Genomic DNA, 13,530 nt, shown 5'->3' on the forward strand with positions numbered 1-13,530 from the left:
CCATGAAAGCTTGATTCATTCTGACTTTGTGGTTCTATAAGAGTTGAATCTTGGGCATCCAAGTTATCCCAGTCAGTTCAGAGAAACAAGACCCAGATCATTTATTCTCTTCCACTTTAAATTGAGCAAGATAGACCCCTAGCCAAGACAAAAACTTGCTCACCGTGGCGTGTTATCACCCCAGCTCACATCTACTCGTAAAGATTTAAAGATTGAATGCCCACCTCTGTGTACCTAGATTGCAGGATCACCTCCCAAAACTATGGCTCAATCAAAGAGAGTGGCTCTACCAGCCCTCCTAACACTATGTGCCATTGGCGTCCAAGCCGATGGCACAGGCCTCATTGGCTGGGGAAAGACAATGTACAACCCAACATGCTCCTTCGCCTGTCGACAAGTTATCCGAAAACAACAACTCTCCTGTACTCCTACCGAGTCGACCGAGAATCATGGGACAGCGCATAATCCCGTCACGACACCGCCCGATTGTTTTGTGGAAGACCATATCTTTCTTAAGACTATGGCTCTTTGCATAGACACATACTGTCCCCTCGCAGGGAATCCTTCTATGAGTCTGATCGAAGACTATTGGGCATCGCATCTTGGAACAGGAACTATTGGAAAGTATGACTATGTTCCGGTCATGTCGTATGAAGATGCTTTGAGTGCGGCCAGGGAAGACGAATCGATGGCTTCCCATAGCGCAAATTCGACGTCTGGTCACAACAGCGGTAGCCATCATAAGAAGAGAGCTGCTCTTTTCCCGCGCCATGGTGGCCACGATACATCTTCTCATGAAGGCCTAGTAACCTTCAATGTGTCAAGTCCTTTGCCCGTCACCGCTGGCGGAACAGAGCCCCTCAACGAGACCAGCTTCATCGGCCCTGAGGACTGGCAACTCCAGTATAACTATCTCTATGACTTTGAGACCAACGAGGCTGGCCATACAACGATGACTATCACCATCACTCTCGTGGCCATCTGCCTACCAGTTGTCCTCTCACTGTTGAGATTCATACCCGGCCTGACTAAGAGCCGAGGATGGGCTTACTGGCAATCATTTCTGGTTGTCCCAGCGGCGTTTGGTAAGCGACATCGTGAGCCAACTGTCGCTGGCAATGTTCCCAACAGTGGACAGGCACTCTACATCGCCTTAATCAGCATTCTCAACATCCTACTCTGGCTCGGACCATATACAGTCCATCAACCTCAGGCTAGCTTTGCCTCCCTCAAGATGCAGACGATCAGCGTCGTAGGCAACAGGGCAGGTGATATGGCAATGGGCAATGTTGTGGCTTTGTTCCTCTTTTCAGCTCGCAACAATATACTTCTCTATGTCACGGACTGGAGCCATAGTACATATCTCCTGCTGCACAGATGGCTTGGATACTGGGCTATCTTCCATACGATTGTTCACTCTGCCATGCTTCTTGCCAACTATGTCATCCAAGGCACATACGAAGAAGAGCTGGTACGTGAGTACTGGATTTGGGGTATTGTAGGAACAGTGGCAGTGTGTGCGATATTGCCCTGCTCGCTACAGCCAGTCAGGCAGAAGATGTACGAGTTCTTTCTCGGATCGCACATAATCTTAGCTCTTCTCTTCATTATTGGATACTACTACCATATCTGGTATCTTTATGGGTACAATTGGGGCTATGAGATCTTTGCATTCGTGGCTGGAGGTATTTGGGGTCTCGAACATGTCGTTCGACTAGTTCGCATGGCTTGGCAAGGTAATCGAAAGGCAACCATCTCGACCATTTCAGATGTTGACGGAGAGTACATCCGAATCGAGATTGATGGAAAGCCTCTGGAGGGTGGTGTTGCGTATCTTGCTTTCCCTACGCTTTCGTGGCGTTTCTGGGAGACTCACCCCTTTTCTGTCGCATATTCTGGCTCATTGACTAGTGAGAACAGCCGTCAGCCATCGACAACTGGTGCCAAAGAAGAAAGTGTGACAGTCTCACCTAGCTCTGAGACAGATGCTGAAAAGGCTGGTAATATCAATCAGAACACTTCAGTTGTTAGCGCAACTGAGGGGAGATCTACTGTCTTCTATGCTCGGGTCCGAACGGGCATGACCAAGAAACTCGCATCACGAGTATCTGGCCAGCAATCTGAAGCACTTCAACTTCGGGTGATCGTCGAAGGACCTTACCATCATTCCGGCCATATTTCACCTCAACTCTCACACTGCAAAGACATTTTGTGTATTGCCGGAGGTGTTGGCATCACAGCCTGTCTCCCATATCTTCGGCAAGGCGTTTCAGGCAATACAAAACTCTTCTGGTCGAGCCGCAAGAAAGGTCTTATCACAGCCCTAACACCGGCTCTTGCTGATCTGCCAAGGAGTGTACAGGTCGAAACCGTTGTGGGGGAGCGTTTGGGTCTTAGGGGCATCTTGACCCAAGAACTGATTAGAGCGCCAGATGATGGTGCGCTGGCGATTGTCATGTGTGGACCTCCCGGTATGGCTGATGAAGTGCGTAGAGACATTGTTGAGATTGTGAGGAGCAGCGCCTTATGCCGCGCCTATGTGCTCCTAGATGAAGCGTTTTCTTGGTAGTTTTGGTGGTGGTATGTCACTCAATTAAACAATCAAGATGACGATCTGCTCACTTCACGCGAGCTCTACACTACATTACCTAAATGACCTTGAATTAGAATTGTTCATCACTATAAGACTAGATGTCTTATGCAAATCGATCTTCATTTCATCATTTACCATTTTGCTAACATTAGGTCCAAGCTGGCGGGACTCAACTAGCCGTTATGAGAAACGCGGACCGAGCGGATATATCTACTTGAACTCTATTCAGAGACGTTCTCGTTTCAAGATGAACTTCTAGATCAAGCTAGATTATTTCATGTCGCATTGACCTGTTTTGACGTAAACGTCAATTTCGGCATCGATAGTTACAAACCTTGAGTTGCACATAGCATGTTCTATAAAAATTTCTGAGACCATCACCGTAAGCTATCGATGGGTGAATCTCCCATGTGGGATATTCTCGTAACCAGCATCGTACACTCGACTGAAGAGGTCAGCATCTGCATTTGATTGGTTCTGTGGTCAGGAAGTTCACGTTGGAGATCACGAGTGCGGCGTTGACCCGAGCGAATAATTGACAAATACCAAGAGCTAGATATGCCAGGTTCTGGTCCGGGTCAAGAGGAAGAATTCTCACGTTTTACCCCTGGCAGCTGCATCCTTGACATCCGATGACTTGAAGCTTGGCCCTGCAAAGAAGGACAGTACTACATGAGGTAGGTGATCAAGTTTGACATGCAGTGGCGTTAACAGCGCTCTGGAACCTCCTGTATATGAGACCACCTGCCTAATGTGTATTTTTCTTTATCATGATTAGGTACTCGTGGCGTTTGAATAGGCTATATGGCTTGGGCCCGAGTGACCGAACAACCACATGGCATCAAAGTATGTTCTGAAGTGTGAGTGCATGACTTGACTTGACATGCAGATTGATTGACAGCTGAGGGAGCTGGTTAGAGTTCCCCGATAGCCGTTGGATCTACAATTACCCGACCATAAGAAGCAACAACAGAATTTTCTGATATATAAGATCTGTGTTATATGCCAACAGCTGTCAGAACGACAACCAATGATTCCAAGACCCAACGTAAAAAACGGACCGACCTCAACCAAACCTGTTGAGCCAGCTGCGAAACAAGTGCAGTTTCCAGTGCCCGTTGGTTCAAAGCCCTGGCCCTGCCCTGCTACTCGGCTGTGACATCCCAGGCTCTGATCGTTCAATGATAATCGACTCTTTGAGGTAAAAAGCCTCGGCTGCTCTGTGGATCTGCTCCGCCCGGAAGCCAAACCTCGAATAGCCTAAGGCCCTAAAACCCCTCCGGCCCCAGCGTTAGCCCCGGCAGCTTGGTCCAGAGGAGGTAACTGAATGTCAAAATCCGTGGGTTTCCCCCGAAGCCCGGACGCCATTTCCATTTCTTTAGTGCCTGTCTCTCACTGAGCCCTTGCTCTGGAGATTTTTTTTTCAAGTCGCTAAACTAGGGCCCCCTGGCTCTTGCATTCGACCACTGACGATGGCGTCTTCTAGCGTAAGCCCTCCCATTCCTTTCTGTAAGCCATTAGCCATCACCAGGAACCCGCCGTCACGCGAGGCCGTAGGCTCGCAAGCAAGGTACGGTGTAATCCACTCTTGGGTCTTGGCTTGGGCTCTTGGGCTTAACGACGAGGATCTCAAGGGTGTCAAGTTGCCCTTTACGGTTCCATGCGTGGAGGCGGGTCGACGCGGAGGCGAACGGCGAACCGTCTCTGCTCTCAGCTCACTAGAGTAGTTATAATCATGCTCCCTCTTCTTCTGACACCCGCTGCCGCGGGCCTCTCTCTTCTTGATCGTCTTGTGCATTTGATTTCACGATACCAGTGACAGACAATATGCGCAATCCACCGCTGGAGGTGGTGGCCTCATGGCCCCCGCCAAACTATGACAACCCCGTTCATCGTGGGCCTACACTGCTCATTGTCGAGGTCACTATCATGTCTGTTGCCATTCTGACACTCATGGCCCGTTTGTACGTCCGCATATTCAAGGTGAACAAGCATGGACTCGATGACTGGCTGATGCTGGCTGCCATGGTAAATATTCCTCCCAACCTCGGCTGCATGTGCAACCCACGATGATCATCTCCAATGCTGACTTGCGGGACTTCCAGGTGTTTGGTATTGGTGTTACTGTCTGTGTCATTCTTGCAGCTCAGCTCTACGGCTGGAATATCCATGTCTGGGATCTCAAGAAGTCTCAGGCGGAAAATGGTCGAAAGGTTTCACTCGCTGCTCAGACACTCTTTCTATTTTCCTCGGGCCTGGCGAAGAACTCTATCCTCGTCTCGTATCTCCGTATTGCCCCGGCCAAATCTTGGCTTCGTCGTTTGACTTATGCCTCACTGATTCTTGTCACGTCGCTCATCTTCATTTTCCTTATTGTTCTTTGGACACAATGCAACCCAACCTCTGCATACTGGAAGCTGGACGGAGGTGACAGTTGCCGTCCTGAGGGACCTAGTGTACTGTAAGTCACTATCTCGAGTTATTCCTGATAATCACTAACTGTATGTCTTTTAGGAGCCAAGCCATTACCACTGTCATCACTGATCTCCTTGTCTGCGCCCTTCCTTTACAAACACTCTTCCACCTAAAACTGCCTTTCTCCCAACGAATGGCCCTCATTGTCGTCTTCTCTCTCGGCCTCGTCGTTGTCTTCGCGGCCTCTATGCGCGCATACTACACCCATTATGTTACCGATGAAACCTACGATGTCACCTGGCAGGGCTTCCACCTTTGGATCTGGACTGCCGTAGAGGCTAACCTTGGAGTCATCTGTGGCAGTGTACCAGCCCTTCGACCCCTATTCCGAAACATGTTTCGATCCAAGAGCAGCAGCTACTACAACAAGACGAACTCTCATGCCTACCCACCCGGCACAGCTCCAGGTGTTGTCACAGTCGTCACCAGCCCCAAGAAGAACTCCCGAAACTGGACCGATAGTTTACAACGAAACTCCAAGGGAGTTAGGATACAAGACGACCATATCGATATTGAAGGGGGATACAACGATGCTAGACGACAAAAGAGCTCAGATAGTGGAGCGTCGTCACTCGAGATGGACACGTGGCCACCGAGACCACAACCTAGGTCTTGGCCTACAAATTGACGAGGCATGATAATTTGACATATATTGGCGTTCTTGAAATTTGGGTGGGATTTGGATAAGCTTTACGAAGCAGGAATGGGCATCATGGATAAAGGTCTAGGCACCAAAAAAGGATTCAAACAGAACTTTGCTATACTTAGCACGACATGATGAAAAAAATTTCGTTTTGCCCAATTATTGATCCCTATTGCAAAGCTGAACGACATCCTCATCTACCGTCGAGTGCATAGAGGACGGGTCTAGCCATAACGAAAAAGGCAACTTCTGGAACTTGGCCGTATACTTCTCTAGCCAATCGACATTTCACGACCACAGGAATTTTAATTAGCTGAAAGTCAAATTGCATGGGTAAAGCTTGATTGTATTAGACGTCAAGCCAAGAAATCGGAGATTTTGTCCATGTCGCAATGGACTTAGGTACCTATCTTGTGAAGACAAGTATTTATTCCTGGCTATGCCCTCAACGTCAGCAACACGAGATCAAATCATTCAGTGTGATGGATGGGCAAATAGACACTTGGCATCATACGACATGTGAACCAAATAGGTAGTGACATCAAACTACTGACGTTTTGTACATGATCTCATGTTGAGCTCCGACCCCGCCTATTCCATTCATCCCCACCCCGTCCGCGCCGTGCCGTCCGGCTTCAGCTCCGGGTCCTACATATCTATTCTCAGCCAAGTATGACACAATGGGAATGAGCAGTGAGTATCAGCAGAGGAGCCAGAAATGACGTATAGCTCCAGCTATGAGAGACCTTTAATAACAATGCATAATAAAATAAGGCTTACATCATCTTGACACATAGGATTGATTATTGTTTGCATTGAGAGGCTGGCTCGCAAAGGATGAACCCCACTCCTCCGCAGCCAATCCCGCATCCCGCTCCGATGCAGGTGAGCTGAGCTGAGCTTCCTTCCTTGAGACCGTCGTGTTTATGTAACATCATTTCTCTAAGGGCTCCAGCTCTCCTCACTTTCATCTTTGAATTCTCACATCAACGCCTAAATAAGCATCACCATCATGTCTCAGCCAGATCCCAAGCGTGTGAAAACTGATGACGATGCTCCCTATGAGCTCATCTACTGGCCAGTCATTCCCGGTCGCGGCGAATTCGTCCGCCTCGTGTTCGAAGAAGCTGGTGTTCCATACTCAGACGTTGCACAGCACATAGAGAAGGGCATGAACGCTGTCAAGAGTCTTACTTCCACAGACAACATTGGCGATGAGCATAACCCGCCTGCTCTAGCTCCGCCAGCTCTCAAGCACGGCGATCTTCTCATTTCTCAGACGCCCAACATTCTTCTATACGTCGCTCCGAGGCTTGGTCTAGCGCCCAAAGAAGGAAACGGTGTGTATCATCTCAATGAGATTGTTTTGACGATCCTGGATGGCCTTGTCAATGAACTCCATGATACTCATCATCCTATCGCCATTAGTCTCTATTATGAGGACCAGAAGGAGGAGTCCAAGAAAAAGTCCAAGTATTTCATCAAGGAGCGCCTCCCCAAGTATTTCAAGTACATGCAGCGAGTGCTTGATGCCAAAACCAGTGGTGAGGGGCCATGGCTATATGGCGACAGCTTGACCTATGCAGACCTCGTACTTTTCCAGGTGAGTGACATTTACACAATGACTGTCAAGTTCTTCTTCAAGTTGCTGACCACCCACCAGGCTGTCGATGGTACCAAGTTTGCCTTCCCCAAGTCTACTGAGGCATTGAAGAAGTCTGGTGAATACGACGGCGTTTTCAAGTTATATGACGCTGTCAAGGAGAGACCCAACATTAGCAAATATCTTCAGAGTGACAGGCGCAGGAAGTACTCCGAAGGAATCTGGCGATATTACCCTGAGTTGGAGGAGGCATAGGCAAGAGTCAAGGATTTGCAAGTCTGACAGAAAAGCCACCCTATCACATTCAAGTCGAAGAAGTTCAAAAATGTAACATGTTTTTGTTGCCTGACAAAGACTCCAGAATGCTCCATAGAGAATACCCAAGGTTCCATTCCATTTACCCAGCCCAAACCGTGTATTGTATGCCCCCCCTCCCATTTATAATGACTTCATAAATCATGATTGATGTCCATAATATCCTGTATCGATGCTGTCATGCCTGACTTGGATATTATCTTTCCTCCGCTGCGACACCGAAGGATCAACGCCCAGCGTATGATCATCCCACTCTACAGCAGGTCTCTTCTCACCCGTTCGCGTCGTCAGCTCTCCATACAAATATGTCCCTCCCAATTCTCGAATACGCTGCTTACGCTCATCCCCATCCATGTCCGCCATGCCACTAAAGTGATCTACCATATTGCTCTCGCTCACGTAGTACATGGCTCCAGCGATGGAGCGAGGATCTACCGGCATATCAGGCCAGCGGACAATGAAGCTGAGTAGGATGGTAATTGCCATCAGAGCCAAAATTCCAACAGAAAGTCGCGCACAGATATCGTGTGAGACGCGCACTTGTGATAGCGAGTAAGGGATGTTGGCGAGAAGAATGGGCATAAACTCAGAAAATATGGCCATTAGCGCAACTAGGCCAGGGAAGATTTGCCCATGCTTGAAGGCAGACCAGAAGCCTGAAAAAGGGTTGGTAGGTCTCGTGAGCAAAACCGAGTTGGATGCTGACTGAGGGCCATGCGACATGACCTGATATGGCACAACCATAGCGATAGCTGTATATAATTAGCCTTAGCTCGAAAGCAATATCTCGGGGAAACTTACTGATAAAGAAGGCTGTCCAGCTAAACGAGATAATAACTCCGAAAGCGGCAAACAAGAATCGAACACCAAAAGTCTGGCTATTCATGAAGTTCTTGAATGATGATGACTTGTCAAGTGTGAGGTGGTAGTAAAGCAGGAACACCATCAACCCAAGCAGGAACAGCAAAAACACCAAACGCCACGCGAGACCTAGCATGACGAATGGGTTTCTTCGCCGCCTACTGACTGCCTGTGCGCCCACAGAACTCGACTCTGATAGCGGATGATTATGCTGAAGGTTCTCCCCGGCGTCGTCGTAGAGAACAATGCCGTACTCAGTCTGGCCTGCACGGTTCTCAAAGAATCCGAAGCCGTATCGCTTCTCTGCCATCTCTTTTTCTATTCTTCGCTCAGAGTCTTGCTGCGGTCTGACATCTCTATTCGAGGCCAGCGATGCGACTCCTGCAACACTCCAAGGGTTTGCGTATACCCCAGTGTGGAACTTTCGAAGGAAGAATAGTAAACCGCATAGCAACAAGACCATCACCCCTAAAACTGCAAGGAGGATGCGTGACGATAATGATGAGACACCCAGGGCTGGAGCACAACCCTCATAAGCGTTGATCTTGCACTGACCATGCATCTTGAAACCAATAGCTTCGACTGCCAGAGGTGTCAGAAGCGCGGAAAACAAAACGACAAGCATTGTGATGAATGGCACGGGATGACCATCGACAAGACCATTGAAAGGCTCTACAATTCCTGACCAACTGCCGAAGTGAAGGTTCATCGACTCTGGTCCCATAGCACCGTCGACTCTATTCAAGGCGTGGAAGGGCTGAAAGAGTTGGGCGTTGTAGTCGATGACTCGCGCAGGAATCGACAGCATGACTGCGAGAATGGGGGGAAGAAATTTTCCCAGGAAGTACTTTCCAGCATCGAGCTCATATACTGTAACCACAGTCTTGACTACTCCGCCAGTTGCTCCAGCTTCTGATGCATCATCGGTACCGGTGGGAGCGATTGTGGTGGTTTTTTCGTATGTTCTCGTCTTTCCTTTGATTGTTGAAATTATAGTCGATGAGTCTGTTCGTTCGGAGGTTACAGTCTTGAGTTTGTCGGCTGACTTGGTCGATATGATTGTCGTAGGTGCAGCAGACTTAGTAATTGTTGCCAACGATGCGGCTTTAGTTGAGACTACTTGGTTAGTCGTAAGCAGTCCATCAACTCCAGTCTCAACGATGTCAACTGTGGTCTCGAAAGCTTCGATCTCGCTGACAAATGTTTCGCCTTCCTGAGAAACAACTACCTCAACCGTCTCGATATCCTTGACCTTGGTGACATAGGTTGTCGGGTCCAGCTTCTCGACTTTCTTCACTGTGTGGTCGTCTTCGACAGTGACGACATCAATAACCGTGGGCTTCGCCTTTTCTGTCGGCTTGGGCTTGCCAATAGGCTTCTGGTCTGTGTAGACAGAAGTAATGGTGATTTTACCGTATGAGACGTAGGTACTAGCGGATGCTGTCGTCTCTCCCACACTCTCGTATTGAGTAGGAGCCGCCTCGGTGATTACATGCGACAGAGTCTTTGTCTCGCCATCCTCTACGATAGTGGTGTAAATAGTCTCTGTCCTATCTCCCTCCAGAGTAGACGTATATGTGGTGGCTGCACCAGGAAGCGAATAAGCCTGGGTAACCGTTATAGCTTCCGTGTAGCTGATAGTACCGGGGGCAGCAGAATCAGAGCCTGAGGGATAGACGACTGAGTAGCCCACACTGATACTTGTGAAAACGGATTTTGTTGCCTCTCCCGGCCTGGTGGTGACGACCTCGGTGACGACCTTTGTTGGGATTACGGTATAGTCTACGCTCGTCATGGTCGTGCCGTCCTTTACTGTCGTGGTAAGATCCCAGTGCGTACTGTACTCCGTGGTCTCGATCGTGGTGGTATATTTTCCTGTCGTGCCTGGTACAGTAACGACAGTAGACACGTCGCTCACGATGTAGGTCGTTGCGAGTCTTGTTTGCCTTGCTACTTCAGGGGTCATCGCTGTATCGTCTCGTGGGAAATTAGGGTTGCCGTTGTTGCTTCTCTTGTGGATGATCTTTGCTGTTCCATCTGAGTTGGGCATTTCTATCAGTGCCCAGATGACCAGTCCCATAACAGCCATGAGAAAGGCTATCTGGCCGATGATGAAGTACCATCGTAAAGCTGTAGGGCGATAGAAGGTCCTTTTCTTGCCGGAGGGGAACTTCTCTGAACTGGCGTCCCAAGACACATCGTCTGTGGCTTGAGGCTCGTAGCGCGCGTTGACGCCAGCCTGGTGAGAGTACATGGCGATGGTGACTCTAGAACCCTCCTTTGGGACAAGTAAGGAGTGAATAAACTATTGTCGAGACATGGAAGAAACAAGTCACTATTTACTGAGGAAATCAATGGAGAATGGATGAGAAGAACAGACAATATAGACTCCCACTTATTATCAAGGGCAGCCGAGCCTCAAGATATTATATGCATATCTAAAAACAGACCAACAAAACCTAGCACAGCCCAGTAGGACTCAAGGACCCCCAATGATAATCGTTTACCGCTGCGAATATAAAACAGAGTGGCGCCCATCCAGGTATAGGGCTGAATCCCGTAGCAGGGGTTCATCCTCTCTGGCCTTTACCATTGGCCTAGCCTGAGACAAAGCTGCGAAGCTAAGGATCGAGAACAAGGATGGAGCTGAGGTGAGCAGAGGTGCCAAGCCAAGAATATCCACCAACTGCCGGACGAACGCTCCCAAGGGGAGGCAAGAAAACTTAGGACCTTTATCCTAAGTGATGAAAAGAATTAGGTAAGTTTAGTGTATTGTAGTAGATCTTTAGACCAGTTAATTTTAGCACACTGTTTTACTGTCAGAAGTTTCATTACCTCCCGAGGGCATTGACAGCAACTTCAATGTCGCGAATAAGACCATCAAGGAACTTGTTGTCGTCGGCGGGGCTGCAAGGGTTGTTGTACTCTAAGAATTGTTGTCAGAGTTGCCTTCATCATCCCCCACATCATCATGGCCGTACAAGATCACTACCATGAAGGAATTGTCATATGGAATCCTAAGACTATCAGCACTCGGCTTTCTTCTTGGTAAAGCGGTATTTTTTGGCTTCTTCCGCATAGGAGATGCCCGCCTCTCTAACCCGTGTTTCTAAAGGAATGGCCAACTGCATCTTTAGCCAGGTGTATTCGTCTCTATACTGTGCATAGCAATTTGCTATACCCATCGCTCCATCGTAATCCGCCCATGACAGCGATCATCAATACTAAAGCCGTCACAACGCTGGCCGTGCCATAAATCCATGCACTTCGTCGCCTCAGAGTGCTAAGTTCAGCAACCCACGTTGAAATGGTCGTCAAACATCCACAGAAACCATCTTCCATGCCCTCCAGCACCTGGCAACCGATTACTCCACCAACCGGCACGTGTGCGAGATCCCACGACATGCCTAGGATCACAGTGCCAAATACATTGGCAGTGAATGTTCCGAGAGGAAATGTTTTCATCTTTCCGTTGAGGTACAGAGACAGGTAGAAGCGTAGTAGACAACCCAATGGTCCAAAGACCAGCGCGAAGAGGGCTTGACCACGCCAGGCATTATGTGGTGGGAATATGGCGAGGAGTACTGCACCAAGCCAGCAGCCCCAGCCAAGAAGCACGCCCAAGGGATCAAGCACCCGTCGACTCAACGAGAAGGGAATCGATGGCGTAACGCGCTCGAGGCCAATAGCCAGGTGGGCGCCTAGGAATAAGCCAGAAAGTGATAACGACACAGTGGTGATGATGACGGCCAGCATCGCCATGAAGGAATAGCCCCCATTGCGACTCGTCGGCGACTCTGACCACCCAGGCGTCTTCAGCTCATTAGACAAGGCCAAGAATACATCCTTGATGAAACTCGAAAAGGTCGTGAAACTCCCGCAGAAGCCCGTTGCCAGTCCGATGTACAAGGGAATCGTCTTCTTGGTCGCAAGATGCGCTCGCTTCGCTGCGTCCAGATCTACATCCATCTGCTGACTTGAACCAGATCCATTGGCTTCATCTTTTTGCTTTTGTTTGGCCCGCTTGATGACTTCGTCGTAGGCCGGAGTTCCCCACTCGTTGCGGAAGAGTTTGCGATCCTCCGCCAGAAATCCCATAACAACACTTCCACTAAAATTGGCCCATATCGTGTTGAAGATAACGGGAGTGCCGCTATAGCGCGTCAACGCAGTCAAGCCCAGACGCGCTAATACTCCAAGGATCGCGAATAGCACGAGATACGAATGCGTGTAAAGGCTTGTGAGCAATTCTGACGTCTTCTTCTGCGCTGCCTCTTGTGCTATAGGCTCTGGTTCGACGGCGGTATCAGAGCGGACAAAGTTGGCGTGTCCTCGCGGTTGGCCTTGGGTAGGACATGGCGAGAGCTCTTGTAGCGGAGGAATAGATTCTGTCTCATCGAGGTTGCTGTAGTCTTGTGGAACGTCGTATGTACCGGAATCGTATCGCTCTGCCCGCCTTGCCGATTGAGCTGTTGTTTTGGTGGTTTCGCCAGGGGTCTCCCCTTGAATCGGTTGCTGAGTTATGTCGCCGAGCTCAGCATAGTCGTTTGGCGCATTGTACGCCCCAGAACTCGATTGTCGATTTTGAGCGGCCGATTCGCCAGCCATGGTTTGATTGTCGCGTTATCGTTGAATTATTCGAAGAGTCGGTCACTTCAAGTCAGAGATCGCAACGTGCTATGACGACGCAGTTTGTGGTAACAAGGCATTTTATTTGAACGGAAGAAGCTCTTGCTGTTGTTAAATTACGATGTCTAAGGTTTGATGGCATAGTTTGTGGCTAGATTCGTCGGATATGACGGCATTAAAGGAAAGAAACATCCCGAGCTCTGCCACAAAGGATGACTGGCGTTTTGATTTCATATTGTGGAGGCGTTTGCTGTGGAGTCTTTTGAGTTGAGAGGAGAGCAAGGGTATATATAAGAAAGAGATAACAAGACACGGGGTGATAGAGAAAACAGGATGATAGTTTGTATCTTGTCCAATAAGATTCAATTGATGCCCAAGAAAGTATTTACTAACAACAAACATGAATATCTG

General features: G+C 48.9%; 6 protein-coding genes across 7 annotated transcripts; 4 read left to right on the forward strand and 2 right to left on the reverse strand.

The window, feature by feature from the left end:
* The first annotated feature begins 58 nt into the window (after positions 1 to 58).
* FOXG_11474 (uncharacterized protein) lies at positions 59 to 3,025 on the forward strand. Its single transcript, XM_018391102.1, has one exon. The coding sequence runs from the start codon at positions 263 to 265 to the stop codon at positions 2,567 to 2,569; it is 2,307 nt and encodes a 768-aa protein (XP_018249688.1). The 5' UTR covers positions 59 to 262; the 3' UTR covers positions 2,570 to 3,025.
* Positions 3,026 to 3,878: 853 nt separating this feature from the next.
* Positions 3,879 to 4,320, forward strand: FOXG_20541 (uncharacterized protein; the record flags this gene model as incomplete). Its single annotated transcript, XM_018400824.1, has 1 exon — positions 3,879 to 4,320. Exon 1 carries the CDS (start codon positions 4,066 to 4,068, stop codon positions 4,318 to 4,320), a length of 255 nt encoding a protein of 84 aa, XP_018249689.1. The 5' UTR covers positions 3,879 to 4,065.
* A 37-nt stretch (positions 4,321 to 4,357) lies between these two features.
* FOXG_11475 (uncharacterized protein) lies at positions 4,358 to 6,009 on the forward strand. Its single transcript, XM_018391103.1, has 3 exons — positions 4,358 to 4,621; positions 4,699 to 5,054; positions 5,108 to 6,009. Exons 1-3 carry the CDS (start codon positions 4,421 to 4,423, stop codon positions 5,694 to 5,696), a joined length of 1,146 nt encoding a protein of 381 aa, XP_018249690.1. The 5' UTR covers positions 4,358 to 4,420; the 3' UTR covers positions 5,697 to 6,009.
* A 449-nt stretch (positions 6,010 to 6,458) lies between these two features.
* On the forward strand, positions 6,459 to 7,767 carry FOXG_11476 (glutathione S-transferase). Its single transcript, XM_018391104.1, has 2 exons — positions 6,459 to 7,314; positions 7,375 to 7,767. The coding sequence occupies exons 1-2, from the start codon at positions 6,724 to 6,726 to the stop codon at positions 7,567 to 7,569; spliced, it is 786 nt and encodes a 261-aa protein (XP_018249691.1). The 5' UTR covers positions 6,459 to 6,723; the 3' UTR covers positions 7,570 to 7,767.
* Positions 7,768 to 7,770: 3 nt separating this feature from the next.
* FOXG_11477 (uncharacterized protein) lies at positions 7,771 to 10,866 on the reverse strand (the record flags this gene model as incomplete). Its single annotated transcript, XM_018391105.1, has 2 exons — positions 8,431 to 10,866; positions 7,771 to 8,381 (listed from the first exon to the last, which is right to left on the reverse strand). The coding sequence occupies exons 1-2, from the start codon at positions 10,742 to 10,744 to the stop codon at positions 7,771 to 7,773; spliced, it is 2,925 nt and encodes a 974-aa protein (XP_018249692.1). The 5' UTR covers positions 10,745 to 10,866.
* Positions 10,867 to 13,369, reverse strand: FOXG_11478 (uncharacterized protein). Of its 2 annotated transcripts, XM_018391107.1 has the most exons (2): positions 11,326 to 13,369; positions 10,867 to 11,273 (listed from the first exon to the last, which is right to left on the reverse strand). In XM_018391107.1, exon 1 carries the CDS (start codon positions 13,096 to 13,098, stop codon positions 11,644 to 11,646), a length of 1,455 nt encoding a protein of 484 aa, XP_018249694.1. In that variant the 5' UTR covers positions 13,099 to 13,369; the 3' UTR covers positions 10,867 to 11,273; positions 11,326 to 11,643. The 2 variants fall into 2 exon arrangements, with proteins under 2 accessions (XP_018249694.1, XP_018249693.1); XM_018391106.1 differs by having other exon boundaries at positions 10,867 to 13,369.
* Positions 13,370 to 13,530: the final 161 nt, after the last annotated feature.

This window comes from Fusarium oxysporum, chromosome 10, assembly GCF_000149955.1.
Source record: "Fusarium oxysporum f. sp. lycopersici 4287 chromosome 10, whole genome shotgun sequence".
NCBI classification, from domain to species: domain Eukaryota; kingdom Fungi; phylum Ascomycota; class Sordariomycetes; order Hypocreales; family Nectriaceae; genus Fusarium; species Fusarium oxysporum.